Source organism: Tribolium castaneum, chromosome 9 (assembly GCF_031307605.1).
Source record: "Tribolium castaneum strain GA2 chromosome 9, icTriCast1.1, whole genome shotgun sequence".
NCBI lineage: Eukaryota > Metazoa > Arthropoda > Insecta > Coleoptera > Tenebrionidae > Tribolium > Tribolium castaneum.
Window position 1 is genome coordinate 1,222,301 of NC_087402.1, and position 27,767 is coordinate 1,250,067.

General features: G+C 37.5%; 6 protein-coding genes across 6 annotated transcripts; 3 read left to right on the forward strand and 3 right to left on the reverse strand.

The window, feature by feature from the left end:
* The first annotated feature begins 6,459 nt into the window (after window positions 1-6,459).
* aop (anterior open) lies at window positions 6,460-11,299 on the forward strand. The gene is made up of 5 exons (XM_969924.5): window positions 6,460-6,620; window positions 8,961-9,267; window positions 9,318-9,923; window positions 10,011-10,260; window positions 10,314-11,299. Exons 2-5 carry the CDS (start codon window positions 8,970-8,972, stop codon window positions 10,591-10,593), a joined length of 1,434 nt encoding a protein of 477 aa, XP_975017.2. The 5' UTR covers window positions 6,460-6,620; window positions 8,961-8,969; the 3' UTR covers window positions 10,594-11,299.
* A 131-nt stretch (window positions 11,300-11,430) lies between these two features.
* mtSSB (mitochondrial single stranded DNA-binding protein) lies at window positions 11,431-12,276 on the forward strand. The gene is made up of 3 exons (XM_969935.4): window positions 11,431-11,654; window positions 11,697-11,799; window positions 11,852-12,276. The coding sequence occupies exons 1-3, from the start codon at window positions 11,640-11,642 to the stop codon at window positions 12,181-12,183; spliced, it is 450 nt and encodes a 149-aa protein (XP_975028.1). The 5' UTR covers window positions 11,431-11,639; the 3' UTR covers window positions 12,184-12,276.
* On the reverse strand, window positions 12,206-14,957 carry LOC663916 (regulator of telomere elongation helicase 1 homolog). Its single transcript, XM_969945.4, has 6 exons — window positions 13,825-14,957; window positions 13,597-13,776; window positions 13,433-13,548; window positions 13,015-13,384; window positions 12,712-12,969; window positions 12,206-12,636 (listed from the first exon to the last, which is right to left on the reverse strand). The coding sequence occupies exons 1-6, from the start codon at window positions 14,791-14,793 to the stop codon at window positions 12,277-12,279; spliced, it is 2,253 nt and encodes a 750-aa protein (XP_975038.1). The 5' UTR covers window positions 14,794-14,957; the 3' UTR covers window positions 12,206-12,276.
* Window positions 14,958-15,205: 248 nt separating this feature from the next.
* LOC663928 (regulator of telomere elongation helicase 1 homolog) lies at window positions 15,206-18,863 on the reverse strand. The gene is made up of 9 exons (XM_015979359.2): window positions 18,710-18,863; window positions 17,610-18,661; window positions 17,297-17,482; window positions 17,129-17,244; window positions 16,714-17,083; window positions 16,409-16,666; window positions 15,782-16,021; window positions 15,489-15,737; window positions 15,206-15,443 (listed from the first exon to the last, which is right to left on the reverse strand). The coding sequence occupies exons 2-9, from the start codon at window positions 18,642-18,644 to the stop codon at window positions 15,237-15,239; spliced, it is 2,661 nt and encodes an 886-aa protein (XP_015834845.2). The 5' UTR covers window positions 18,645-18,661; window positions 18,710-18,863; the 3' UTR covers window positions 15,206-15,236.
* Window positions 18,864-19,019: 156 nt separating this feature from the next.
* wol (wollknaeuel) lies at window positions 19,020-20,501 on the forward strand. The gene is made up of 6 exons (XM_008193496.3): window positions 19,020-19,194; window positions 19,242-19,416; window positions 19,465-19,670; window positions 19,716-19,824; window positions 19,876-20,119; window positions 20,283-20,501. Exons 1-6 carry the CDS (start codon window positions 19,129-19,131, stop codon window positions 20,482-20,484), a joined length of 1,002 nt encoding a protein of 333 aa, XP_008191718.1. The 5' UTR covers window positions 19,020-19,128; the 3' UTR covers window positions 20,485-20,501.
* LOC663958 (hypothetical protein) lies at window positions 20,490-21,750 on the reverse strand. Its single transcript, XM_015979533.2, has one exon. It carries the CDS (start codon window positions 21,708-21,710, stop codon window positions 20,511-20,513), a length of 1,200 nt encoding a protein of 399 aa, XP_015835019.1. The 5' UTR covers window positions 21,711-21,750; the 3' UTR covers window positions 20,490-20,510.
* Window positions 21,751-27,767: the final 6,017 nt, after the last annotated feature.

Here is a 27,767-nt window from a genome sequence, read left to right on the forward strand (position 1 = left end):
ACGAGTGAGTGTACGCAGCCGTGGTCGTAATCTCTGGTTAAGAAATCCACATCGTTTTATCAGATTTAATTATGCAATTCGGCACGGAAATTTATGGCTCAATTAGAGATATTTCCAGGCTTATGCCGGGGGTCGCTTCTCAGAACGCGCACATAAAGGCCCATTGTGAGGGCTGGAGGACGCACAATGACGTCCTTTTTTCACCTTGCACCTTGCAGGTAGCGAAACCGCGCCACTCCTTGTACCGAAATATCGTGTGTTTATGTGCAATGTTTGCACTAACACTTGACACTTGGCGCGGATTCGCTGCGGTCTTTAGCACCCAAAATTTCCAACTGGTGGTAAAATATTTATTAAAATCTGGAACGGTTCTTCGTCTCGCCCAACAGGTGTTTTACGCTTGGTGATCGCCACCGTTAGCCCAGTATAGCACAGTTTTGGGTTTTTGTCGCCTTAGCGCCTCTTAGGTCGCCCCAAGGCCAGCACTGATAAAGCCGAGGTCGCCGTTATTTCCTCAACGGTAGTTTACCGGAAATTAGTTTTTCCGCGGCGACCTCAACCTTTTCCTCAAAGTTGGGAAAATGCAAGACGCAGATTCCCAAAGTTCAGTGTCCTCTGATATTTGTGGCCTGCACCAGTCTCGTAAATGCACACCGTTTATTTTAGATGACCCGCATTTTAACGGATTCCTGGCATACAATCGTGGCGCGTTTTTTAAGGGCTACAACATCCGGAAATGACCAAGGGAATGCGGGGCAAAGGTCGAGATGTTTTTAGGCTTGTGATTGGCGGTATTTACATGACAATGTGCCTTTTGACGGGTAACGAGGGCGTCCGGTGCGACAGTACTGCCTGCACCCAAAGCACTTGGCCAAAATATTTATACGCACGAGTTCACCTGCAAATCTTCGTCAAAGAAAAAAAAAAGGAAAAGTCTCAAACAAGTGGTTTCTTTTCACCTTTTGACCTATTCATGCAAAAACTAAAAAAAAGGGTACAAGTAACTACTGGTCATGTAAATAAACATTTTAGCTTAAAAAGTACAAGAAGTACAAAAGTACGCGAAAAAAAAATGCTCCAAGACAAAAAAGAAGCTTATATTTAATTAATTATCTTAGAACTTAGAAGGTAGGTACTTCTTCTTTTAGAAAAAAGTCAAAAGTAAGTAGTTTTTTTTGACTTATATTTGTCTTTCAAATGCTGTTTTCTTAAAATCCCTCCAATCTGTAGGCTTTGATATTTTTTCAGAAAAAAAAATTTCTTAATTCAGAAAATAATGAGAATGTCACAAACCTGAAAAAGGACAATTTTTATTAACATAGAGACATTTTTCACCCTTAAAAATTTTAAATGGTACCACCTTTCTAAATGAATTGCTAAACTGTAACTGCTTCTAACTTAATTCTCTTTATCAGTTGATTTTCTCTATAATTTAGTTATATTCTCAACCTTTTTTCAGTCAGTTTATTTGAATGAAATATCTAACCGAGTTTTTCCACAAGTTCTCGAAAAACGAAAGATAGTTCTGAAAATTAGATCAAAAAACCTGAAAATTTTCTTTACGTCACCAAACATGCATTAAAATTTTAAATGTTTCTTTTATTTTCTAAAATATCTTTTAAAAAATCACTCTGTATTTATTTAAGAAGCTTTTGTTTTTCATAAAACGTAGCCATTTTTATACTTTTGTCTCAGACTTTTTTCAAAGACTACTACAGTAAAACCTCTCAACAACGGTCACTGATAGGGAATCTTTAACTGTTCGTTGTGGAGAGCTGTCCGCTAATGGGAGGTTGGAAATGTTAATATAGGTTTTGTTACGTTCCTGCAAAAATGTCCGTTGTGAAGAGGTGTCCGTTATTCAGAGATGTTTATTAAGGGAGGTTTCAAGGTTTCTGTTTTTTATTAGTTTTTAAAACTAAAGGTGTGAAACGAATTGTTTTTTATTTCTTTAACAGGAATCCCTGAACCGATTTAAAAAACTTTAGGGGCATATAATGACATCACACATTTTTAGGACACTCTGTATAATCAAAAATAAGGTCTACAAATTATCAAAAGTCCAGAAGACGAAGCTGAGCTGGACCACCCTAATTTATAATAATAATACAAGTTTTCTAATAAATAAACCTTAATTTATGCATTTTCTGTGTTTTTTTTTAACTATTTCATCAGTTCTGTTTATCCTCGTTTTACGTTCATTACCTATTTAAATGTTTCAACTTTTTTAAATTTCCACCAGTTATCAGAGTTTAACCTTGCGTTTGGGCAAGTTTTGGCTCATCAAAAATTTCGCTGATTATCCAAATAAAGGCTAAACAAAACTTGGCAATGCCCTTGCTTCCACTGCTTTCGGCCTTGATATTTCCATATCGCAATCGGTGCTAATCTTATCACTAATTAATAACGCTCTACAAACCGAATTGTATTGTTTTAACCAATTTTCAAGTCGTCTAACAACTCTAACAACTAAAGTAAAACATTCACTGACCTATCTAAATGAAATAAAGTAAACTGGAATGATTTACTGCCGTTATCATTTTCCCGTATTCTTTGATAATGTATTATTGGGTAGTCGTTCCGCTTCATTTCCGCTGTGTTATCTTATCAGTTGAGTGAAATTTCGGCAGGAACCGCTCACTGCTATTACGTGCATTTCTTCAATGCCAAGCACAATCGTTAAAAAATCATAACTCATTACGGAATCAGGATGTCTCTAAACAATCTCCGGAAACGGCTTAGTCGTCCATATTGGAATAACGTGACCTTTCCCGTTTCCAGGTCGATCCAGTTTTTTTTGGGGAATCAAAAATCAAGGGGATAAAATCCCACAAGCAGTCGATTTCAATTTGAATCCGAGTGACCGCTTGTGGCCTTTCCTATCTAATCTGTTTATTTTTTCGCGTTATAAAGATTTCCTCGCCAGAGCTGGGTTATCAAAGGGCATCCCCAGCCCGGATATCCTCGAATGTCAAAGGTTATCGTAAATTACGAGATTTTATTTACAAATTGACGTAAATGCGGCCATGTTGTCACCGGTGATTCTTCCTTAACGGAACCGGAAACCACGCCATGATTTAATAGACTCGCCGGAGGAAAAAAACTTCACCGGAACTTGGAAAGGAAATGAATTTCAAGCGGCAAGCAAAAACATCCCGAATCGACCATCTCAGCAATATGCTAATCGGAATTAATGTCACCGGACAAAGTTCAAAACATGACGAAAGCGCAGAATAAAATCGCAAGTAATTGAGCTAAATATCGATTACAAGGGCAGTGGTGACTTGTGGGACTTCGGCACTTTTTATTTCATTTTTATGAAATTTAAAACAACCACCCTGTATAAAGTGTTAATGGTGAGACAAAATAGAGGAATGCGCAAAAAATTTGGACCAAAAATACTTTTCTGATGACAGCTTCAGTTGCAAAAATTTTGTGCTCATTTATTAGCCAGCGTTTAGTAATTTCCACAGTTAACGCACTCGCAGCGTTCGTGATCACAAGCGATTTCTATTTAAAAAATAGAAATCTCAGTTATCTAAAAGATAATGCTGGTAACGTATCTAACAAATGTTTTGAGAAATGAAAAAATTTAAAAGAAATCAGCCAAATTTGTAAATAATTTTTAATAAGGGGCAGAAACAAAATCGGCATTCTTTGGGCCTGTTTGTGGATTAGGCCAATTCCGGGAAGCCCCAGTTCGCTTATCTGCCAATTTCGCAAATCCCCTCATTAGGGCCGCTTCAAAGCCGAAAATTTTTGTCCAATTCCGCTCCCAGCAGGCCCTCTCAGGTTCAGGTTAATTTATACAATCCTAATTCCCTGTTTACTCCGCTTCGGAATCCGACTAATGACGAAACTCAGCATGAATCGTACAATTCCGGGTACAAGCAGCCTTTACTCGAATTTCAATATTGTGCGTTCGAATAGTTTTTTTATCATTACGGAAGACTTGGTGATTTATACACACTTGAGCAAGATAAAAACGGAATTATCTAACTGATAATAATGATCGAAATAGATGTTACGTGGCCGTTGAAAAGTTATTGTTTACCGCAAAAATGTTGCAAAATTACTACAGTTTCTAGCTGGTGAACAGAGGATATGTTACACCATAATTCATTATTGTTAATTTTCTTAAAGCGAACGAACAAAGCGAGATAATTTGAGTAAATATTATGGAAAAAGAAAACGGTGCGAGATAATTAATTTCGTCATCCAGAGTAGGCCGCGACTTTTCCAGTTGGCAACAATGACGATGCATCGAATCGGAAGTGTCTTTGTTGCCAACGCAACAATCACGGCCTACTCTGATTACGAATATTACCAAGAAATGCAAGTTGATGTCATTTCCGGCCTTAAATTCCTCGAGATGAATCAACTGGAAATCGTAAAAAAATAAGCGTTTGGCTAAATACACATGAGAGGAAATTTGCGTTCCTAATTTAATTCGATCAAGTAGTCGTGTGACATCATTGTGAATCACAGTCGGCGACGTTTCCACACAAAGGAAGGAAGTATAAAGTGTAATAAGTCATCGTTGAAACGTTGCCAAGAAATTCGAACTTTCTTGGCACTTTTAACCTTCGCTGTGGTGGATTTTTTCGCATGTGTTTGTGAGTGTTGGTAATAAAAACGTAGCGAGCGCCATCGGCGGATACATTTGGCATGTCCGGCCGAAGTCTTAGCATTCCACACGCTCTGACGTCATCTAACACTCAATCCGCCTTTTTTGGCATTTTGGCGCGATCCGATCGCGCTGCCTGCGATCGAGATAAAAGCGAATCGTTCAAAGCCCACTTTAAAAAAACGCCACAGGCCCGCTTATCTCATTTTATTACAGTTATGGCCAAAAACATCGATCAAATTTTGTTAAAGTACTACGCCACTGGTCGATGTCCGCAAAAAATTGCGCATCAGATCACTGGAAAAAACTGAATTGGGTGATAAGTTCGATAAGATCAATAGATTGGCACTTCCTTTCTACAAATTGGCGCCCCAGCAGATTTAATTATCAGTTTTTGTGATAAAACTATTGTGCAATATCAGTCACACGTGATCATTTGTTTTTTCCTACACTTTACAGTAAAGATCTTTGGATCATTTCAATTAATAAATAATTAATGCAACCTTATCTTTTACGTCACTGTTTACTCCACGAATTTTTTTGACCCCCCCTAATCAGAAGCGTAGTAATTAACCATTTTTTGGACCTCTGTGGTCAAAGTGGCGTCTCATTTTGAAATTAAGTTGGCAACAATGAATATTGGGCAATTTTTCGCATTCACAGCCCGTTTTTGGCTTGGTATTTCCGTGTAACTAAAAAACGGACTTGCAACCAGTGGCGTAACTAGTTATAATTTTTGGGGGGGGCAACAAAATTTTTATTGAGTACAGTAATAAATAATCTAATCTTTTTCTCTTAAAGACTGTCTAGATTTAATTAATTTGGTCTGTTACCCAATTATTAAACTAACCAAAAAAAGTTTTTTTATAGTTTTGCTTTTGTTAAACATTTGATAAATAAAATTTTGTTTTGAATAGCGCTGAGGCTTTTTTGAAAAGTCAATTTTGGGCATATTTTCAGTTTTTGAGCAGTTTTGAGTCACCATAAAATGTCTAGATGGTCTTCGTAATTTTTAGAGTTTGCAAAAACCGAAAAACATCAATAACATTTACTTATTTTTATAAATTTATTTTTATACAAAGTTGCAAAGATTCAAAATTAGCTTGAAGGGTTTGGAGTAATCATAATAAAATTTTATGGTGTACAAAGTAAACGTTGCAGCAATATTGAGCGACGTATGAAATGAAACTGGGAAAAAGTAAATGATACTGTGCAATAAATGTGTAGGTATTTATACAAAGATTACCAGAGTTATAGTGTAGACGATAATGGTGTTTGTACAAACAATATAAAGTGTCAGTTTCTTCGACTTGTAACGACAAATTAAGATTATATTCTGAATAACATATAACATTACGAAAAGTGGACTGTTTATGCTTAAAAAAATCTTTTTCCAATCTGGTCGTTACGCCACTGCGTGTGTCGCCCAAGATTGAATTTATGATCCAACGACTTCATAAAAATGGGTTTAATTGGTAGCACCTGTGGTAAACAGTGTTGACAATCCAAACAAGATGAATAAACCCAGACCCTCTTCCCAAATAAATCTTTTCGTAATAATTTTTTGTTGATCAACAGGTGTCGTTACATCTCTTCTTACTCAACGTGAATTTTGTAACAATCGACCTATTGCCTAACCCGTCCCGACTTCCTTGTTCCAATTGTCCAGCTCGCACTCCTCTCCCCAACCACCTGTCCGAAAAATCCTCGGGTGAAGTACAGATTTAGTCCAGGAGGAAGTCTGGCTGCGCCCCCCTTTCCCCTGCACTCAGCAGATCCGGTGTGTTCGTGTCGGCAACAGCGCACCCCCACTCTCCTACTCCCGCATACTCCATCGAATCCAAACAGCAGTTCCCAAAACAGTAGTGGTAAGGTGGCGGCTGAGTGAGCAACGTCACAGTTACTGCTAGTGCTCGATTGGCTTGTTAGAGTGTGTGAGAAATAAAAACAGTGCAAGGGTTGATGTCACGGATTAAACAACAACAATAACAAGGTAACCCACCCTCCCATACCTGGTTACACGTGTGGCTGTGTGTCCTTACTTCACCTGTTGCTCAAGACGGAAAAACGCGACGCGCTACGCTCTTCACTCGTGTGTGGGCGAGAGGAATTTCCGGTGCACCAGAGGCGTACACGGAATTTTTTACACACCTGTCGATACTTTTTCTTATCAAACAGGTGGTCGCCATTCGGAAAATCTTACGTCATGCCTTCATGGGAACTGTGCAATGATGCTATTACTCAAGTTTTGAGGCATGAAGCAGTGGCGGCGCACTTGGAGCCAATTCTACGTTTCCGGTCTAATTACAGGGTGTTTCGCACAATTTTACAAGGCCTGAGCCTGTAAAATGCCACCAATTTAAAATTTAAAAAAATAGATTGTTTTTATCTTGTTTGTTCACCCCTTACAACGTTTTTAGTGATTAGTTTGACAACTGCTGTGATGGCTTTCCAAAATTTTTTTGTATCTAGTGTTTTATGACTTTTGTCTGTATATCCTATGAATATTTGGTTTCATGCCTCAAAGTTGCCAAAAAGTAATAAAATCTTTAAATCCGGTTACCCAGGGCAATAACGAAAATGTTCGGACTCAAAATAGCCATTTTGAGTATTTTATCTGGTATAACTCGAAATTCACCGCAAAAACTTCTGTCTAGCCCTTATTTATTAAGTTTCAAACACTTAATTTATCGAAATTATCGGCACGGAAGTGTGTTATTTCTTTAATTCATTTTAAGTTATTACTTAAAGTTATTACCCAATGTTAAAGAGTGGTTTTTTTTACCCAAAATAATGGTTATCCGGTTCATTTTATTTCTGGATTTAGGTAATTGCAGTTATAACGAACTTCCGGATATAATGAACCAGAATGTTATACAATTTTCCTACGATAGAACTTTGAAGAATATTACAAATATGTTGGGGTTGATAATATAAATAACAAAGCAGCAAGAGAAGTGTTATGAAATATTTTTTGAAGAAATAACCTCAGAGATCATTTTTTTGTTGTAAAGTTCAAAGTTGAGCATCAAAACACAATTCTCAGAAACTATATAATAAGTTGAGTTGTTTTCACTTCACCTCTTGAAATATTGGCACAACTATCAAACTCACAGGGTATGTTTTTATTTTTTCATATTTTTTACAGTACTTATTTTGCCAAGTAAAAACTTGGCCACTTTTTTATCTCTTATAAGGAACCTCGGATATAACGAACTTATTTTTATACATTTTCGAAGTTTGTTATATAATCGGACACCGCCAGGGCCGACTTTAGCCTTACAGCAACCGGGGTGCAAAGTTCCAAGCCGTCTCTGTTATTTTTTTTGTAGAAAAATTGCAGTTTTTTATTTTCAGTTTTATAAATATTTATTTAAAAGATTTATCGTCTTCCAACATTTTAGCACAAATATTTGAGTGTAACTTTTGGAGAATCAGAAGATTTTTGCATAGGATATTAACACTACCTTATTCAAACTTCTAGTAATATAAAGCCTTTTATTTTCAAGGAATTGGAGAAACTAATAATGTACGATAATATTCAAAAATACGTTTCCCAGAATGTTTACACAATATTTTTCCTAAATGAAAAATAAAATAAAAACTGTGCCCCACTGAATTAACAATTTTCACTCGTCCATAAAATTCAATTTATTGATCGTATCTAGCGTTAAAAGTTGTATAAAATATAATAAAAAATAATTATTATTAATGCTATAATATAGTTCGGATGAAATAGGTTTTACTGTAATTGTTTGAAATGGTATGAAAAAGTCGCACAAGACGGAAGTTGTTTGGTGTTAAGGTCGCCGGTCGTCGTAACGATCACTTTCTTCCCTGGAGACAAATGCGTCCCTTTGTTTGCCAATATCGGTGTTTAGTGTTCATCTGGGCATGTTTTTTAATAAATTAGGCAAGTGTTACGTCAATGTTGATCGTCAAAGTAAACAAACATTTTCCATGTAATGAAACGAATTTTCGTTATTGCGATTACGGAAGTCGTCGTCTCGCTCGGCATTGACACATTTCTTCCTGGTAGTAATATTTCACTCAATAAAAATCAAAGGTCGGAAACCACTCAATTTCCTCTGCCTTTCTGCCCCCCAAGGTCATTTTCGTGTGTGCGTATTGTTCACGTTTATTTTAAAATCCGGATAATGCGAAATGTAAATATCGCAAAAAACACCGTCTTAACCTTGGAATAACTTCCGCGAGCGTCAGAACCCCACGTAGCTCCGCTCTATCATTAGTTAGTGTGTATTTTTAAATTGCATGCCACTTCCTACTCGTTTAAAAACTCGTTAATTTACGCAACGTTTTTTCCATCATTTAGATTGAAAATATGAAATTAGTTCCGGGCCCTCTGCCGCCGATTCCTACAAGCACTTCGATGGATCGTCTCGCCTTGCCTTTGCCCTTCAGCCCCGACTCGCTCCTGTGGCGGTACCCGCTCGGGTTCGCCTCAATTGGGGCCCAACAGCCCCCTTCTTCACCCCTGTTGGACTACAAAAGCCAACTACCGTCAAACCTAGCCTCGGACCCGAGAGTTTGGTCACGAGAAGACGTTGCCACGTTTCTACGCTGGGCTGAACGTGAATTCGACCTGCAGCCCATCGACATGGACATGTTCCAGATGAACGGTTTGTAGAAAAAAAATTGTATGCAACTCGGGCTAATAGTGTTCTAACAGGCAAAGCGATTTGTCTCTTGACCCGAACGGACTTGGCCGAGAGAGCCCCAGGTTCGGGCGACGTCCTCTACAACGTGCTCCAGCTCCTGGTCAGGGATGCCAACAACTTGCAGCGAATGTTGCCGTCCAGTCCAGTCACCCCTACCTCACGTCACCCCTATCCCTTATCGCCACACTCGCATCCTCCAACCCCTAATTGGAATATCCTAGCTCAGAACAGTGATCCGTTCCATCCCTCGCATGCTGCGTCCCTCGCCGCACACTTGATGGCTCAGAGCAATTCGGTGACTTTGAGTCCAGCGCCCTCTGTGGATAGCCAAGCCGGCAGCCCCCAACATGCCGATAATCCGCAAACGTTCGGCCATTCCATTTTCAGTACAGGGGCGAGTAACGGAAGCGGAAGCAACCCGTCCGATTCGGACGAAGATGGATACGAGAAAAACGGACAGACCGGAAGTCCCCCGAACACGCCCAGTGCGTACTCGCTGCCGCCACCACTGCCACATGGGGCCCCCAGGAGTCCGAAGGAGGTTGCGGGGAGTCCCGGGGTGTTCAAGGCTGTGGGGAGGGAGTTTTTCCCGAATGAATCTCCAGAACCCAACACAAGTGAGTATAATTGGTTGCATAACTTTCAAGAAAAACTTATTTTTTATGATTGAATTGATTTCTAATTTGAATTTTCAATTGTTACAGATGGGCGTTTGTTGTGGGATTTCCTCCAACAACTCCTCAACGACCCAGCTCAACGTTACACCAATTACATCGCCTGGAAAAACCGTGATACTGGCGTGTTCAAAATCGTTGATCCGGCTGGATTGGCCAAGCTTTGGGGCATCCAGAAGAATCACCTTTCAATGAACTACGACAAAATGTCACGTGCCTTGCGGTATTACTACAGAGTGAATATTTTAAGGAAAGTGCAAGGAGAGCGACACTGCTACCAGTAAGTTGTTTCGTAGTGAAAAAGTGAGTTTGTTGACTGATTTATTTGTTTAGGTTTTTGCGCAACCCGACCGAGCTGAAGAACATCAAGAACATCTCGTTGTTGCGGCAAATGTCGCCGACAAATCTGAAGCCTCCAGCGCAGATCGTCCCCAGTGTGACCATCAAGCCGGAGCCTGTGGAGAGTGAAAGCGAGACAAATCGGGGTGATTATGACGAGAAACCGACCGATTTGAGCATAACAATGGAGGGGCCCACCGACTTGAGCAGTAGTAGCCGACATGTGAACATAATCTGTTCGCCGGATCCGCCCATACCGCCCCAGCATCACTAGCGACAGTGACAATAACGTGCATTATTAGTGACAATACTGGTGCCAATATTTATAAGACTTGTGCAAAGGAATAGTGATGATAAAAAATGTGTATATAGTTAATTTTTTAAGAAGAAGAATAAAAATATATTTTGGATTTTTAAAGCGGAGGGCTTTAGAAATCTTTCATACGCATGTGCCAAAATAAATTATTTTTTCATTTGGTCACGAGGGTGACTGCCGAAGGCAGCTTTTTGGGTGATCCTCAAGCAATGACAATAAGTAAATTCAATGTACAAAGAAGTTGGACTGGAAGGAAATTGATTTTTGTACCACATTCCAAACTTGCGGCATTTGCCCCTTTCACATGGAAAATTCACGCGTGGCTGAACTGGTTCCAGTTCTATTTCTGTGATCTCTTAATGTTTGACTCAATTTTTTGTGTGATTTTAAAAAGAATGTATAATGCTTTATGTATTCTGTACATATTTTTACGCATATTCAAAGATAATAGTCTTAAGTTTGTAAGGGTGGATAACCTAATGGCTTTATTTTTAAACGAGAATCGAATTTTGTGTCAATTGGTATATTGTTCCCATGTTATCAGTTTTGTACATATGTTATAAATTAGCAACCTTCAAATACAACGCTGTCCTAATATGTTTTGTATGAGAATTTATTGTTAACGAAGATATGACAAGTTTGAATATACCTTTACAGCAATCCACACATTCTTTCAATATCCTTATCCTCCTTTTTCAACTTCTATAAATATTTCCGCAGTTTTTATACGTCAGTGGTAACCACACACAACATGAAACAAGTATACCGGACATGTTGCACAACACATAAATTAATTTTTTCCGCGATTTTTATTCAAACACGTGCCCGTTTCACATTTTTCTTATACAACAGGGCATGACTCAATCACACCATTGCAATTTTTACATAATTGACGCGTTTAACGTAACGTAAAAATCGGGAATGACGCATAGCCCAATGGCTTGAAAAAAATTGGATGCAGCGTCCGATAACCTCATTTTTTGTTCAGTTAGTATATAACCGAAATGGCTTTATTTAAGGTAAATAACCACATTTTAACCCCCATAACACCCTATTTTTAGTCGTCAACTTTATCTTCTATCTTGCGTTGTACAAAAAACGTGAAAATATTACGACCAGCGTCATCCACCACCACTGACCAGGAGCCTTCACGTGTCGAAAAAAGTAGTTAACGCCCCCTTAATTTACAAATTTCCCCCAGTATTGAATATTTTAGGTATCAATAGTGTCCAACTTTTGGGCCGTGTGGGGGCTGACCCCCAGAAAAAGGGGTCAGAGGAGCACCCCATTGCAGTTTTTTCTCTAGCGACTCACACCAATTATCGGTACGAATCGGGGCAATTTATGCAACGTACGGAATGGCACCGAGTGATTTGCTTCAAACCCGGCTTAAGAGAGACAATTTTGAATTATTTGAAGAAGGGGCAAAGGGTGCACGTTACTGGTCGTATCACCTACGGGGAAATTACGGGAGAGGATGGAAAACCAAAGTCAACAACGGCCATAGCAGCAGACGATGTCATTTTCTTCCAATCAAGCCCGCAATAGGTTCGGTGATTAAAACACTACATTTTAAGATCTGGTAGTTTATTTAGATAAAAAAGTACAGTTATTTTCGTATTAAAACTACAAGTAATAACACTAGCGGTTTTTCTTTGGAGGCGAACAGTCCCAAGGTTCCTCTTCCCGTGAATTTATTTCCTTGCTTGTTGATGCCTCAATAAGTGGCTCAATGGCGATTTCCTTAACGTAGGGCGTGCAAAATTTTTGAGCATTTTGAAAAAACACACGAACGTTGCGTATAATTTCGCCGAAGTTTTTCATATCGGTGATGTGTTGGCGCAACCATAAAGACAAGTTGTTTTTTATTCGCGGATTGGTGAAGCGAGAATCGAGCAAAATAATTGCCCCATAGTCACTTTTGTGGCGGATTACTCGGCCTATGGCCTGATTTATGGCACGGGTGGCTTCCAAACTGTACCAATCGTCGCCTTTCAGGTACTAGAAAAAATGTAGTATTCAAACTTTTGCGAAATAATTACCTTGGAATTTTTTTTTAGGTACCTGACAACTTACCTCTTTATTTTTTGAGTAGCGGAAGTCCAGGTACTGTTTCTTGAGTATTATTTTGGGGTCTTTTAAGGGGGGATACGGGAGCCCGGTTATAAAGACAGCCCTGCCGTTGATATCGGCAAAATCTAAACCTTCCGAGACTTTGCCCCGACACACCCCCATAAAAATAGCCCCACTGTAGCTCGGGTCTTGAATTTTTGCATAATACTCAGACATGGCGGTCGCAAATTCAATTTTGTCTTTAGGTTCGATATAAATCGGCTAAAATCAACAATAAATATTTTGTTGCGTAATTCTTGACCGTACTTTAGTCCGGTTTATCGAATCCCAAGTGCCGTCGTTTTGCCAGTGTTCGATCGTTTTTTGCATAATGACATAAGAAGGGAAAAAAATTAAAACACCGTCGGGGATTACCCGGATTAGATTTGAAATTACGAGCCCCAATGATTGTAAATATTTGGGATTAGAGCGATTTTCGAAGTTGCTATTTAGGGGCTCCATATCGGGGCCTTTGCTCAAAATTTTGACACAAACTTGGTCGCCTTTCACAATGTGGGGGTTTTCAATTCGGACCCCAATTTCCAATTCCAGTTCCGATATCAGGGGTTTTAAGGGGGCCAAGGTGCCGCTAGTGAGGATTACGCAGTGGATGTTGCGGTCCATTAACATATTCATTCTGCCATAAAAAATCAAAGTGTTTGATTTGAATCTGTCAATAACTTACGCAAACCCGGGACTGAAACACCAAAAATTTAACACGCGACAAGTGTTTTTTTTGTCCATATTTTGCGAGTACCGAGTTCTCCTGACATATTCGGGTCTTTCGTCTTCCACTTGTACCTAACATTTTTTGTAAAGAAAAGTAACAATTAATTGTGTTTACGTTACTTTGAAACATTCTTTAATTTTTTGCCGAAATTCTGGTCCCTGTTTGTAAAATGCAATAAACAGCAAATTGTTGAAAATTTGTAACCCAAACCCGCTTCTCTGTATGTAGCTTGTGGTGGACATAAAATCTAAAACACCCACAATCAAGTCACTTATCCCCGAACTGTTTTCTTCAAATATCTATAAAATAATTAATAAAAACAATTAACAAAAGTTACTAAAAATCACCTCAGCTTTCTTGAACATTTCGAAGATATAATCACCGTCAAAAACGCTCCCAGCTTGTGTTAATTTGAATTGTTTTATGCCGTTTAATTCCCGGTTAAACTTGGTCAACATTTGGCTGAAAGTTTGTAAATCTTCCGAAGTGAACGCAACATTTTCAACGTCGACAAATCCCTTCGTTAAAACTTCATTAACAGACTCAACATCCTCAACAGCTGAATCAACATCACTCGATTTGATTTGTACCGAAACTGAGTCTTCGCAAATTTTTTCAATATTGTGTGCCTCGTCAAAAATAATAATATTTCCAAAAATCTCAACGTCCATATTTTTACTAGTCCGAGGGTCTAGCAAGTAATTATAGGGCATGAAGACCACATCTGACCGATTTTTCAATTCTCGGGCCATGTGGTAGGGACAAAAATCACACTCACGCCCCAATTTAACCACATCTTCGATATCAATGATATTTAAGTCGCTAACTGGGGGTACATGACTCGCCCGTTCAATCCTTTGGTAATATTTACACTGTTTTCGTTTCACTTTCGCGCGACACAGATTCACTTTAAACGAGGCATTTTTTTCCTGAATAACTTCGGGGTCTATGCACATTTGGTCCCGGGACCCCAAAACGCACGCTTTGAGGTGATTGTAAGCCGTTCGTTTCATCTCCTGCATGGCTTGACTCAATTGTGTGTGCGTTCGGGACGCGTAGATGATCCTGGGGAGGGTTATAGGGGGGCTGTCGTCACATTTTTTTGGCTGTGCAGCAAATTTTTCTCGCCGGGCTTCGAGCCAGGCTAGGGAGGCACACAGGAGGGAAAGAGTCTTGCCTGTGCCTGTGGGCGATTCTAGAATGCCGTTTTGGCGGTTCTCCAAACAGTCGATTACTTTTTCCATGTATTTGGTCTGGATGTCGTAGGGGGCGAACGGGAACTTCACGGGGACGCCCCGGATTGTTATTGTTGTCATTTTTGTAAAAAAGTCGGGTTGTATACATGAAAAAGCCACTTTTATCAACGGTGGTTTTGTGGGAAAAGTCAGGTTAGGGAGTCGTAAAAGCACCTTGGCTGGGGGGAAACTGTATTAAAAATGAAACTTTTGATTTTTTCGGTGGTATTTTGGGGACTAAAGGGCAGGCAAGTCTTTATTTTAATTGTTTTATTTAATTTTTTGTAATTTCAAGGTTGGAAGTGATTATGGTTACTACTATGGCACTGTCTATGGTTACGTCATACGCCCCCAGTTAATTTTTTGTAAAGTAAATAAAAATCTTAGTAAATATCTAACTTTGAAATTAGTGTTCATTTGAAGTAAATTTTAGATTGAATTTGTTTTTAAGTCAGGTCAAGTTGTTGAAAAGGTGGAAAATAAAAAGCCGAAATTTGGCAAAATGTCTTTAATAAATAACGTAATTAACCGTCACAATATACATTAAATGCACTCTTGTGTTCATCCTTAATGTAGGGCTCCAACCCCCTGATGATATATCTTAAATGATGGCGCGTAGCAAAAATCTCATCAAGACCTGTTTGAAGTCCGTTGAAATCGCAATTAGCTCGATAAATCGCCAGTAAATTAATAAATTGCTTAAAATATTCCGGACTTAGAGTCTTTTTTACCTAAAACAAACAATCAGGACAAGAAAAACACCACAAAAAACCCACCATAATAATATATTCCGAAATTGAAGCCTCCACTGGCTTATCACTTTTCCGGTTAGCTATCACAGTAATTTTCATTTTTTTAACTGGATTTTCACTCTCCGTTGTTTTTCGTTTATGAATATTCACCAATCCGCTACTTCCAGCGGGAGTTAATGAACCTGAACTCGAACTAAAATTAAAATTACCAACCCTTGTTGTCACCCCTTCATTTGGCGTAATATTTTCATCCCTGAGTTTGGGCGCAGGCAACTGTAAAATTCAGTCAAGACTAGAACAAAACGGGTAATTCCCACCTTTGATTGAGCATTTTGGAAAAATAATCGGAGATCACGCGTCAAGGCTCCGAAATTTTGCATAATTTTGATGTGTTTTTTGAGCCATAGTGAGAGATTGCCTTGGATTCGAGGGTTTGTGAAACGCGAATCGAGGAGAATTATGGCGCCGTAATCGTTTTTATGGCGAATGACTCGGCCTATGGCCTGGTTTATGGCACGGGTGGCTTCCAAGCTGTACCAGTCGTCACCCTTCAGATACTAAAAAGTTATTACAATATTTTAACAGTAGTACAGTTTACAACAAATAAATAATTTTAATAAATAAATTCAAGTAGAAAAAATCGGGGAAAATCTTCGGGATTAGATTAGAGAATAATTAGAAGAATGTATTCGTAAAATTTAAGGGAAATCTTGAGGAAATAAGAAACAATAAAAATACTAAAAAGAAATAATGAGAAAAATAAGAAAAGGCTTGAGGAAGTCGGGGGAAACCTTGAAGAAATGAAGTGAATTAAGACAAACACTTTAAAAAAATTGAGGAATGTTTTGAGAAAATCAGAGAATAAAAAATGTTGAGGAATTTATTAAAAAATAACTGTTAAAAAGCAAGTTTGATAAAAATGTCCTAAAAATATTTCTCCTCACCTCCTTGTCCTTGGCATTGCACACGTCCAAGTACCGTTTTTTCAGGATAATTTTGGGGTCCTTGAGAGGCGGGTACGGTAAGCCTATGATAAAAACAGCCCGGCCGTTACTATCAGCGAAATCTAACCCTTCGGAGACTTTGCCCCGACACACCCCCATAAAAATAGCCCCCTTGTAATTCGGGTCTTTGACTTTCGAATAGTACTCAGACATGGCGAAAGTGAACGAGTTTTTGTCTTTAGGTTCGACAAAAATCGCCTACAATGATTGAATTGATCAAATTGTCGATAATAAAATAATATTACTTTGATTTTATTTATTCCGTCCCAAATACCCGACTCCTGCCAGTATTGTTGGCACTTTTGCATAATCGGATAAGACGGGAAAAAAATTAGAACTCCGTGTGGAATAATTCGGATTAAATTCAATACGACTTGTCCTAGCGACATTAAATAATTCGGATTGTCGCGGTTTTGGTAATTACAGTTGAGGGGTTCGCCATCGGGTCCTTTAGTTAGAATTTTAACACAAACTTGGTCGCCTTTAACAATGTGGGGGTTTTCAATACGGACGCCGACGTTTAGCTCTAGTTCCGAAATTAGGGGCTTTAAGGGGGCCAAAGTGCCACTTGTTAGAATGACACAGTGGACACCTTGGTCCAGCAACATGTTCATCCTGTGGAAAATTAAGGAGATGGTGTTTAAAAAGTTGACATTTTACCCAAAACCGGGACTGAAGCACCAATAGCTGAGAACACGCGAGCGAGTTTTGAGAGTTGCTTTCGACAACCAGTCATCTGCCGCTTTTTTCTTACCCTCTTCAACGGCAATGTGGACCTAAATGTGCCCAAATAAACGGCGGAATTATAGAAAAAAGTGGAAAAAGTACCTTGTAACACCTTTTTATTTTTTCCTTAAACTGGGGGCTGACGCTTGAAAATGCGATTGTTAACAAATCGGAAAATAACTGCAAGCCGACCCCTTTCCGGGCAAAGGGCCCCTCGTTTCCAGACGCCAAAAACTGTATTATTTTGTCCATCACAGAAAGGACCGAATTGTAATTGCCATCGTTAATCTGGAATTTGTTTCGTTTTATTTTCGTTTAATTATTTATTTATTACCAGAAAGATAAAGGAATGAGTGCCAATAACATCATATCAAAATAAATAAATTGACTTTTTCTGGAATTTTGGAAAACCTACCCCAGCCTTGTTAAACATTTCAAAAATATAGCTGCCCTCAAAGTACGTGCCTTCGGGCGCCCCCGCCTTGACCTCAATCTCATCGAGGACTTTTTCAAAGTTTAGGAAAATTTCTTTAAGTATGCAAAGCTCATCAGGGGTGAAGTCTTTCGGGACTTCTTTATCGTTAAAATCGAGTATCGTTTCGTCACTTAAGGCCCTCATAACACCAGTGACCTCGTCAATACAAAGCGCGATATCAGCCGATTTTATCTGAATACTGGCCGAGTCTTCACAGATTTTCTCAATATTGTGGCCCTCGTCCAAAATAATAACATTATTGGCTAATTCTAGACCCAAAGCTTTCCTGGCTTTGGGGTCAAGTAAGTAATTATAAGGCGTGAAAACAATATCGGCGTTTTGCTTCAATTCCTTGGCCATGTAATAGGGGCAGAATTTGTGGCTTTGCCCCAACTTAACCAAATCTTCAATGTCCACAATATTTAATTGCGAAATCGCGGGATCTTCCTTTTTCCGTTCAACTTTATTGTAATAATGACACGACCGCTCCCTCACTTTCAACCGACACAAGTGCACCTTCATGGCGCTGTTCTTTTCCTTGAGCACCTCCTGGTGCACACACATTTGCTCCCTTGACCCCAAAACTGTCGCTTTCATGTGGTTGTAATTCGTTCGTTTCAACTCTTGCATGGCTTGGGACAGTTGTGAGTGCGTCCTAGAGGCGTAAATAATGGTAGGCATGCCCAAGAAACCGCGGGTGCTTTGCCCCCCAGCTACACTGTTCAAATCTTTGAGAAAATCGGTTGATTCGTTTGTGGTGAGTCGGTGGGCTTGCACTTGGGCTTTTTTCACTTCAAGCCAGGCGAGAGAGGCGCAGAGGAGGGAGAGGGTCTTGCCGGTGCCGGTGGGGGACTCCAAAACCCCATTTTGGCGATTTTGGAGACACTCGATCACTTTTTCCATGTAGTTGACTTGGATGTCGTAGGGGGTGCAAGGGAAGTTGACGGGGATACCGCGAATTGTGGTCGAAGACATGCTTACAAGGGACAGATCTAAAAAAAATGAGGTTAAAAGGGTTATTTTTTTGGGAAATACTAGACCAATATTTTTTTGTGTAATTGAACTATTGGGAATAAAATAATTTCACTGTAATAAGCGTAATACTAGCACTTGGTTGCGTTTTGAATGAAACATTTGTGAAAAACAGCAAGATTTTTTGGCGCGTTAACTCAACGAACGAAATCGGTTTTTTCAGAAGTAAGTTAAAGTCGAAACTTTACAAAAAAACTCTTAGTTTTTATGGATTTGTAAAGTTTTTGATTAGAACAGTTTGGTTAAAGTGGCTGATTAACGTTTTAGTTGAATTTGTTGAAAATGCTGCATGGATGTTAATTTAAAATTAAGTTTTTACTTTTCGGTTGTTTGCACTTTAGGTCACAAATTGTTATGTCCACATCAAATTAAAAATTGCCACAAATACAGTTCAATGCAGTAATTCCGCTTTAATTCTTAATTCATCATGGATTTGCCCTTTAAGTTGTTATTTTTTTACTTTTCGGCAATTTGTGCCTCCGTATTTCTAGCGGTGAGTTGACTGAGTGACGTAACCTCAATTTCATGTAATGTCCTTAGTTTTGTATTTTGCTAATTGTTACAACAAGCCAATATCCTGTAATAGTAAGGAGCAAAAAAGAGAAAGAGTTTTTAGACCCTGTTACGGGAAACACGATTTTGTTCCCGACACTTGACGATAAACCTTGTAAAAAACTAAGTGTGATAGTACCAGCTTACAATGAGGAAAACCGACGTAAGTGGGCTTTTTTCGCCCCAAATTTCCCTCAATTGGTGATTTTAGTGCCCCCAATGTTGGAGGAATGCGTTGATTTTTTGGAATCAAGGTGTAAACAGAGCAATTTCACGTACGAAATTATTATAGTAAGTGATGGGAGCACTGATGGGACACTTAAAGTGGCCAATGAATGGTGCAAAAAGTTGGGGGTTGATAAGTTAAGGGTGCTTGCCTTGGAGACAAATCGGGGCAAAGGAGGGGCTGTCAGATTAGTAAGTCATTTGTATCGTTTGCACGCCTTTTAATTGTTTTTAAAGGGCATGCAAAGTGCAAGAGGGGCTGTGCTTTTATTTGCGGACGCCGATGGGGCCACAAAGTTTTCTGATCTCACGAAACTTGAAAAATGTCTTTGTGACAAAACCGGGGGTGGATATTTAATTTTTTTTTTTTGGTTTGATTGAAAGTATGGTATTTTAGTTGACTATTTGAAAAATCATGAGGACTTAACGGGAAAAATGGCAATTATTGTGGGCTCTAGAGCCCATTTAGAGAAGGAATCAGTTGCCAAAAGAAGTTTTTTCCGTACTATTTTGATGTACGGTTTCCATTTTTTAGTTTGGTTGTTTACTGTTAAAGGAGTCAAAGACACACAGTGTGGCTTTAAATTATTTACAAGGGATGCGGCGAGACTCTGCTTCGATAGCATTCACGTGGAAAGATGGTAAAGTTTTACTAATTAAAAAAAAAAAAATTAAAAAAAATATCGTAAAGTGACTACGATAGTCCACAAAGTGTGCACAAGTGTAATGTTGGTTGCATGTTTTTAATTTTTTTTTTTTGGAAAGTTAAATAATTTATTTTAAGAATTATTATTTTGTATTTAGGGCTTTTGACGTCGAGTTGTTGTACATCGCCCAAAAACTGCACATTCCAATTGGTGAAGTGGCTGTTAACTGGACTGAAATCGAGGGCTCAAAACTGACCCCGTTTTGGAGCTCAGTTCAGATGGGCAAAGATTTAGGCCTGATTTGGTTGCGTTACATGATTGGCGCATGGAAAATCAAACAATGTACCAAAAAAGACTAATAAAGCATTTACATATTTCGTGTTTTTTATTTAATTAACTCAACCAGAGGTTTCAAAATGCTAGAAACACGTTCGCGGTAGTGCGAATTTTCTTGGAATTCTTTCACTGCGTATTTGCTCCGATTGATGAACGAAAATTCGTTGTAAGCGTGAAAATCGGCAACAATTTCGTTCGATAATTTCTCCGAGATGTAAATATGACTGGCATACATGGCAGTTTCAGTCAGAGCAGCTAATTTGTAAAAGTCCAAAGTTTGGTCAAACTCTTGCCTCGACAGTTCCCTTTCGTCCAAATTGTGTTTCTTCAATTCTTCCACGAGGAATTTGTAGTAAATGTCCACGATTTTCGTGAAATTATCCATTGCATAAGTGTATGGGAGATTGAGAAACAAACTGATGAGGAAATCAAGGGCTGGGGGCGTGTACCTCACAAGTTGGAAGTCGACAAAAACGCACTCCGGCTTATCGTTGAACAACAAATTGTTGCACCACAAGTCATCGTGTGTTAAAACGTTAACAAACTGTTTGGAAGGTGCGAGCATTTGTGGCATTTTTTCGAAAACAAATCGCTCGAATTTTGCACAAATCGTGTCACAGTTTTCGATCGGGAGCAATTTAATTAAATCGTTCACACATTTGGTGACACAAACGCACCACTTTTGCCTCGGCTGTCCCTCAGTGAAAGAAAAGCTCGCTTCTTTAATCTCCTCTTTGAATTTTTGGTCCAGCGTAATGTTTCGTTTCCTTTCGTAAATAATTGTCGAGGAGTGATATTTTGCCAAAGTTTTCAACATTGCGATACAGTGTGTTTCATCCAGATATTTTTCTTTTTGCAACATTTCGAAACCTTTGGTCTTCATGTCCTCCAAAACGATGCAACTGTCCTTGATGAAGTAGCACTTGGGTGCGAAATTTCCAATTTTGTTGAGCTCGGTTAAGAGATTCTGGTACAAGATCACCTCTTTTCGGAAGATTCCCGACTCTTGGACGTACTCCAGCTGGTTGTGGTTGGTCAAAGGCAGGGCTTTGACGAAGTAAGTGGACTGGGTTGTGTTATTTTTGGCGGTGTGTTTGATGGTGAGTTGGTAGTGTTCGCCCAAAAATCCCGCAACATTGTCGTTGAATTTTCGGATTTTGTGCGTGAGAAGTTGGCCAGGGGAGTCGACACTTCGGTGGAGGATTTTTTCGCAGTCTTCGCGGGTCAGAAGTGAGAGAGTTGGCGACATTTTCGGAGACGAGAAACTTAGGATTTGAAAGAAGCTTGATTTAATTTATAGTTAGTTGGAACAATCGTGCGAATTTTTGTATAAACACGGAATAATCTCCTCGTTTTGTTATTTGAATGGACAAACGTAATTGTGACTAAATAAATTTGATTTCGGTATTTGTATTTATTGTAATGTAGCATTGTTTAAATATTTTGTAAGAGTGGAGATTAGGTGAAAATAAAATTTGTTTAAATAAATACAAGTGTTTTTTATCTTTTTTACCTATTGTTGCTACAAAATTTGAGTACCCGGATCACTTATCGAGCAGTAACTGCGGAACAAAAAAATTTATAACTCGAAAACTAAAAGTCGTAGAGCAAAACGGTTTGTTCCATTGGATTCAGCGGGTTCTTTTCTGTGATATACCAATTTTTCACGAACATTTTTCATAGCAAATTTTTATAGACTTCTATATGTCTTAACAAACCACTAAAGTTGTTAAAAGTCCACAAAAAGTCCATATATTCGATTTTTTGATATTTGATTTTTTCAATTTTCGTCGCAATTTTTGTCGATTTTGGGTACCCGGAACATTTGTCGAGCAATAGCTCCGGAACTGTCAGAGATAACCCCATGAAGTGTATTATCGTTGGAAAGCTCTTTGAATTATCTATTTTTTTCAATAAAGATTATTGTTCTCCGACTTATAGTTTTCGAGCAAATTGCTGATAAATGCAAAAATTGGTGAAATTTTAAAAAATTCATAACTAAAAAACTATTCGGAATTTGGTAATTTTCTCGATGCCAATCGATTCCCCGGATCATTTTGCATAGATAAGGATCAAAATAGTTTCACTTTTTAGAATAGTTTAGCCGTAAATGAGAAAATAAAAAAAATTAAAAAAAAGTTAACACCCTCCTCCCCTTAAAATCGGTCATTTTTTAAAGTGTCTCAAAATCAAATAAAACCGATTCTTTCTTATAGATTTTGATGTGCTCTTTCCGATCTAAAAAAGCGTTTTGCTAGCTCTTTTAGTTTGGCCGTAATCGGCGTTTGAAAATTGAAAAATTTTTTGCGAGATATCGCCTTGAGTCCTATGCTATTTTGTAGAGCTTTTTATTCCGGATGTCCTTGATTTTTTCGTTTCTCGATAACTCTAATAGTTTGGCCGTAATTGGCGGTTGAAAATTGAAAAAAAGCGAAAATGGAAACCTCTTTTTGCGTTTTTCTCGGAAACTGTAAGATTTAGAGCAACGAACAAAAAATCATTTGATAGCGCTTAATTTTTTCTATTTTTTTGATTAAACCCGGAGCCGCTCCGGGCAACTGTTCCGGCTACAGAGGCGATCAAACTTTTTCACTAAAAAAATTCATAAAAAAAAAACTAAAAGTCGTAGAGCACTGCGGTTTGTTCCATTGAATTCAGCGGCTCATTTTACATATTATATCAATTTTTCACAAGAATTAAAAATTTAAAATTTTTTGCTTAAAATTTCCCGAGTCACACTTAGTACCTTCAAAAAGGTGAAAAAATTTTTTTTTTAAAAACTCATTCTAGTATCCTTTTATGGACTTTTATATGCCTTTACAGCTCTTTAGAGTTGTTAAAAGTCCACAAAAAGTACAAAAATTCGATTTTTTGATATTTGATTTTTTCAATTTTCGTCGCAATTTTTGTCAGTTTTGGGTACCCGGAACATTTGTCGAGCAATAGCTCCGGAACTGTCAGAGATAACCCCATGAAGTGTATTATCGTTGGAAAGCTCTTTGAATTATCTATTTTTTCAATAAAGATTATTGTTCTCCGACTTATAGTTTTCGAGCAAATTGCTGATAAATGCAAAAATTGGTGAAATTTTAAAAAATTCATAACTAAAAAACTATTCGGAATTTGGTAATTTTCTCGATGCCAATCGATTCCCCGGATCATTTTGCATAGATATGGATCAAAATAGTTTCACTTTTTCGAATAGTTTAGCCAAAAATGAGAAAATAAAAAAAATTAAAAAAAAGTTAACACCCCCCCTTAAAATCGGTCAATTTTTAAAGTGTCTCTAAATCAAATAAAACCGATTCTATCTTATAGATTTTGATGTGCTCTTTCCAATCTAAAAAAGCATTTTCTCCTAGCTCTTTTAGTTTGGCCGTAATCGGCGTTTGAAAATTGAAAAATTTTTTGCGAGATATCGCCTTGAGTCCTATGCTATTTTGTAGAGCTTTTTATTCCGGATGTCCTTGATTTTTTCGTTTCTCGATAACTCTAATAGTTTGGCCGTAATTGGCGGTTGAAAATTGAAAAAAAGCGAAAATGGAAACCTCTTTTTGCGTTTTTCTCGGAAACTGTAAGATTTAGAGCAACGAACAAAAAATCATTTGATAGCGCTTAATTTTTTCTATTTTTTCGATTAAACCCGGAGCCGCTCCGGGCAACTGTTCCGGCTACAGAGGCGATCAAACTTTTTCACTAAAAAAATTCATAAAAAAAAAACTAAAAGTCGTAGAGCACTGCGGTTTGTTCCATTGAATTCAGCGGCTCATTTTACATATTATATCAATTTTTCACAAGAATTAAAAATTTAAAATTTTTTGCTTAAAATTTCCCGAGTCACACTTAGTACCTTCAAAAAGGTGAAAAAATTTTTTTTTTAAAAACTCATTCTAGTATCCTTTTATGGACTTTTATATGCCTTTACAGCTCTTTAGAGTTGTTAAAAGTCCACAAAAAGTACAAAAATTCGATTTTTTGATATTTGATTTTTTCAATTTTCGTCGCAATTTTTGTCAGTTTTGGGTACCCGGAACATTTGTCGAGCAATAGCTCCGGAACTGTCAGAGATAACCCCATGAAGTGTATTATCGTTGGAAAGCTCTTTAAATTATCTATCTTTTTCAAAAAAAATTATTGTTCTCCGACTAATAGTTTTCGAGCAAATTGGAGACAAATGCAAAAATTGGTAAAATTTTAAAAAATTCATAACTAAAAAACTATTGGGAATTTGGCAATTTTCTCGATGCCAATCGATTCCCCGGATCATTTTGCATAGGAATGGATCAAAATAGTTCCACTTTTTCGAATAGTTTAGCCAAAAATGAGAAAATAAAAAAAATTAAAAAAAAGTTAACACCCCCCCCTTAAAATCGGTCAATTTTTAAAGTGTCTCTAAATCAAATAAAACCGATTCTATCTTATAGATTTTGATGTGCTCTTTCCAATCTAAAAAAGCATTTTCTCCTAGCTCTTTTAGTTTGGCCGTAATCGGCGTTTGAAAATTGAAAAATTTTTTGCGAGATATCGCCTTGAGTCCTATGCCATTTTGTAGAGTTTTTTATTCCAGTTGTCCTCCATTTTTCCGTTTCTCGATAACTCTAATAGTTTCGCCGTAATTGGCGGTTGAAAATTGAAAAAAAGTGAAAATGGAAACCTTTTTTTGCGTTTTTCTCGGAAACTGTAAGACTTAGAGCAACGAACAAAAAAACATCTGATAGCGCTTAATTTTATCTATTTTTTCGACCAAACCCGGAGCCGCTCCGGGCAACGGTTCCGGCTACAGAGGCGATTAAAGTTTTTCACTAAAAAAATTCATAAAAAAAAAACTAAAAGTCGTAGAGCAATGCGGTTTGTTCGGTTGAATTCTACGGCTCATTTTACATAATATATCAATTTTTCACAACAATTAAAAATTTAAAAATTTTTGCCTAAATTTAGGGTAGCCATTTGTCATAGTGAAAAATTTTATTCATTAAAAAAATTCATAACTCGAAAACTAAAAGTCGTAGAGCAATGCGGTTTGTTCCATTGAATTCAGCGGCTCATTTTCTGTATTATACCAACTTTTCACGAGATTTAAAATTTTCAATTTTTTTGCTAAAATTTCCTGAGTAATAAATACACTTAACTTCAAAGAGGTGAAAAAAAATTTTTTTTTTAAACTCACTCCAGTAAATTTTTATGGACTTCTACATGTCTTAACAACCCACAAAAGTTGTTTTTAGTCCACAAAAAGTCCATATGTTCGATTTTTAGAAGTTTGATTTTTCAATTTTCGTCGCAGTTTTTGTCGATTTTGGGTACTCGGAACTTTTGTCAAGCAATAGCTCCGGAACTATCAGAGATAACCCCATGAAGTGTATTATCGTTGGAAAGCTCTTTAAATTATCTATCTTTTTCAAAAAAAATTATTGTTCTCCGACTAATAGTTTTCGAGCAAATTGGAGACAAATGCAAAAATTGGTAAAATTTTAAAAAATTCATAACTAAAAAACTATTGGGAATTTGGCAATTTTCTCGATGCCAATCGATTCCCCGGATCATTTTGCATAGGAATGGATCAAAATAGTTCCACTTTTTCGAATAGTTTAGCCAAAAATGAGAAAATAAAAAAAATTAAAAAAAAGTTAACACCCCCCCCTTAAAATCGGTCAATTTTTAAAGTGTCTCTAAATCAAATAAAACCGATTCTATCTTATAGATTTTGATGTGCTCTTTCCAATCTAAAAAAGCATTTTCTCCTAGCTCTTTTAGTTTGGCCGTAATCGGCGTTTGAAAATTGAAAAATTTTTTGCGAGATATCGCCTTGAGTCCTATGCCATTTTGTAGAGTTTTTTATTCCGGTTGTCCTCCATTTTTCCGTTTCTCGATAACTCTAATAGTTTCGCCGTAATTGGCGGTTGAAAATTGAAAAAAAGTGAAAATGGAAACCTTTTTTTGCGTTTTTCTCGGAAACTGTAAGACTTAGAGCAACGAACAAAAAAACATCTGATAGCGCTTAATTTTATCTATTTTTTCGACCAAACCCGGAGCCGCTCCGGGCAACGGTTCCGGCTACAGAGGCGATCAAAGTTTTTCACTAAAAAAATTTATAAAAAAAAAACTAAAAGTCGTAGAGCAATGCGGTTTGTTCGGTTGAATTCTACGGCTCATTTTACATAATATATCAATTTTTCACAACAATTAAAAATTTAAAAATTTTTGCTTAAATTTAGGGTAGCCATTTGTCATAGTGAAAAATTTTATTCATTATAAAAAAATTCATAACTCGAAAACTAAAAGTCGTAGAGCAATGCGGTTTGTTCCATTGAATTCAGCGGCTCATTTTCTGTATTATACCAACTTTTCACGAGATTTAAAATTTTCAATTTTTTTGCTAAAATTTCCTGAGTAATAATACACTTAACTTCAAAGAGGTGAAAAAAAATTTTTTTTTTTAACTCACTCCAGTAAATTTTTATGGACTTCTACATGTCTTAACAACCCACAAAAGTTGTTTTTAGTCCACAAAAAGTACATATGTTCGATTTTTAGAAGTTTGATTTTTCAATTTTCGTCGCAGTTTTTGTCGATTTTGGGTACCCGGAACTTTTGTCAAGCAATAGCTCCGGAACTATCAGAGATAACCCCATGAAGTGTATTATCGTTGGAAAGCTCTTTAAATTATCTATCTTTTTCAAAAAAAATTATTGTTCTCCGACTAATAGTTTTCGAGCAAATTGGAGACAAATGCAAAAATTGGTAAAATTTTAAAAAATTCATAACTAAAAAACTATTGGGAATTTGGCAATTTTCTCGATGCCAATCGATTCCCCGGATCATTTTGCATAGGAATGGATCAAAATAGTTCCACTTTTTCGAATAGTTTAGCCAAAAATGAGAAAATAAAAAAAATTAAAAAAAAGTTAACACCCCCCCCTTAAAATCGGTCAATTTTTAAAGTGTCTCTAAATTAAATAAAACCGATTCTACCTTATAGATTTTGATGTGCTCTTTCCAATCTAAAAAAGCATTTTCTCCTAGCTCTTTTAGTTTGGCCGTAATCGGCGTTTGAAAATTGAAAAATTTTTTGCGAGATATCGCCTTGAGTCCTATGCCATTTTGTAGAGTTTTTTATTCCAGTTGTCCTCCATTTTTCCGTTTCTCGATAACTCTAATAGTTTCGCCGTAATTGGCGGTTGAAAATTGAAAAAAAGTGAAAATGGAAACCTTTTTTTGCGTTTTTCTCGGAAACTGTAAGACTTAGAGCAACGAACAACAAAACATCTGATAGCGCTTAATTTTATCTATTTTTTCGACCAAACCC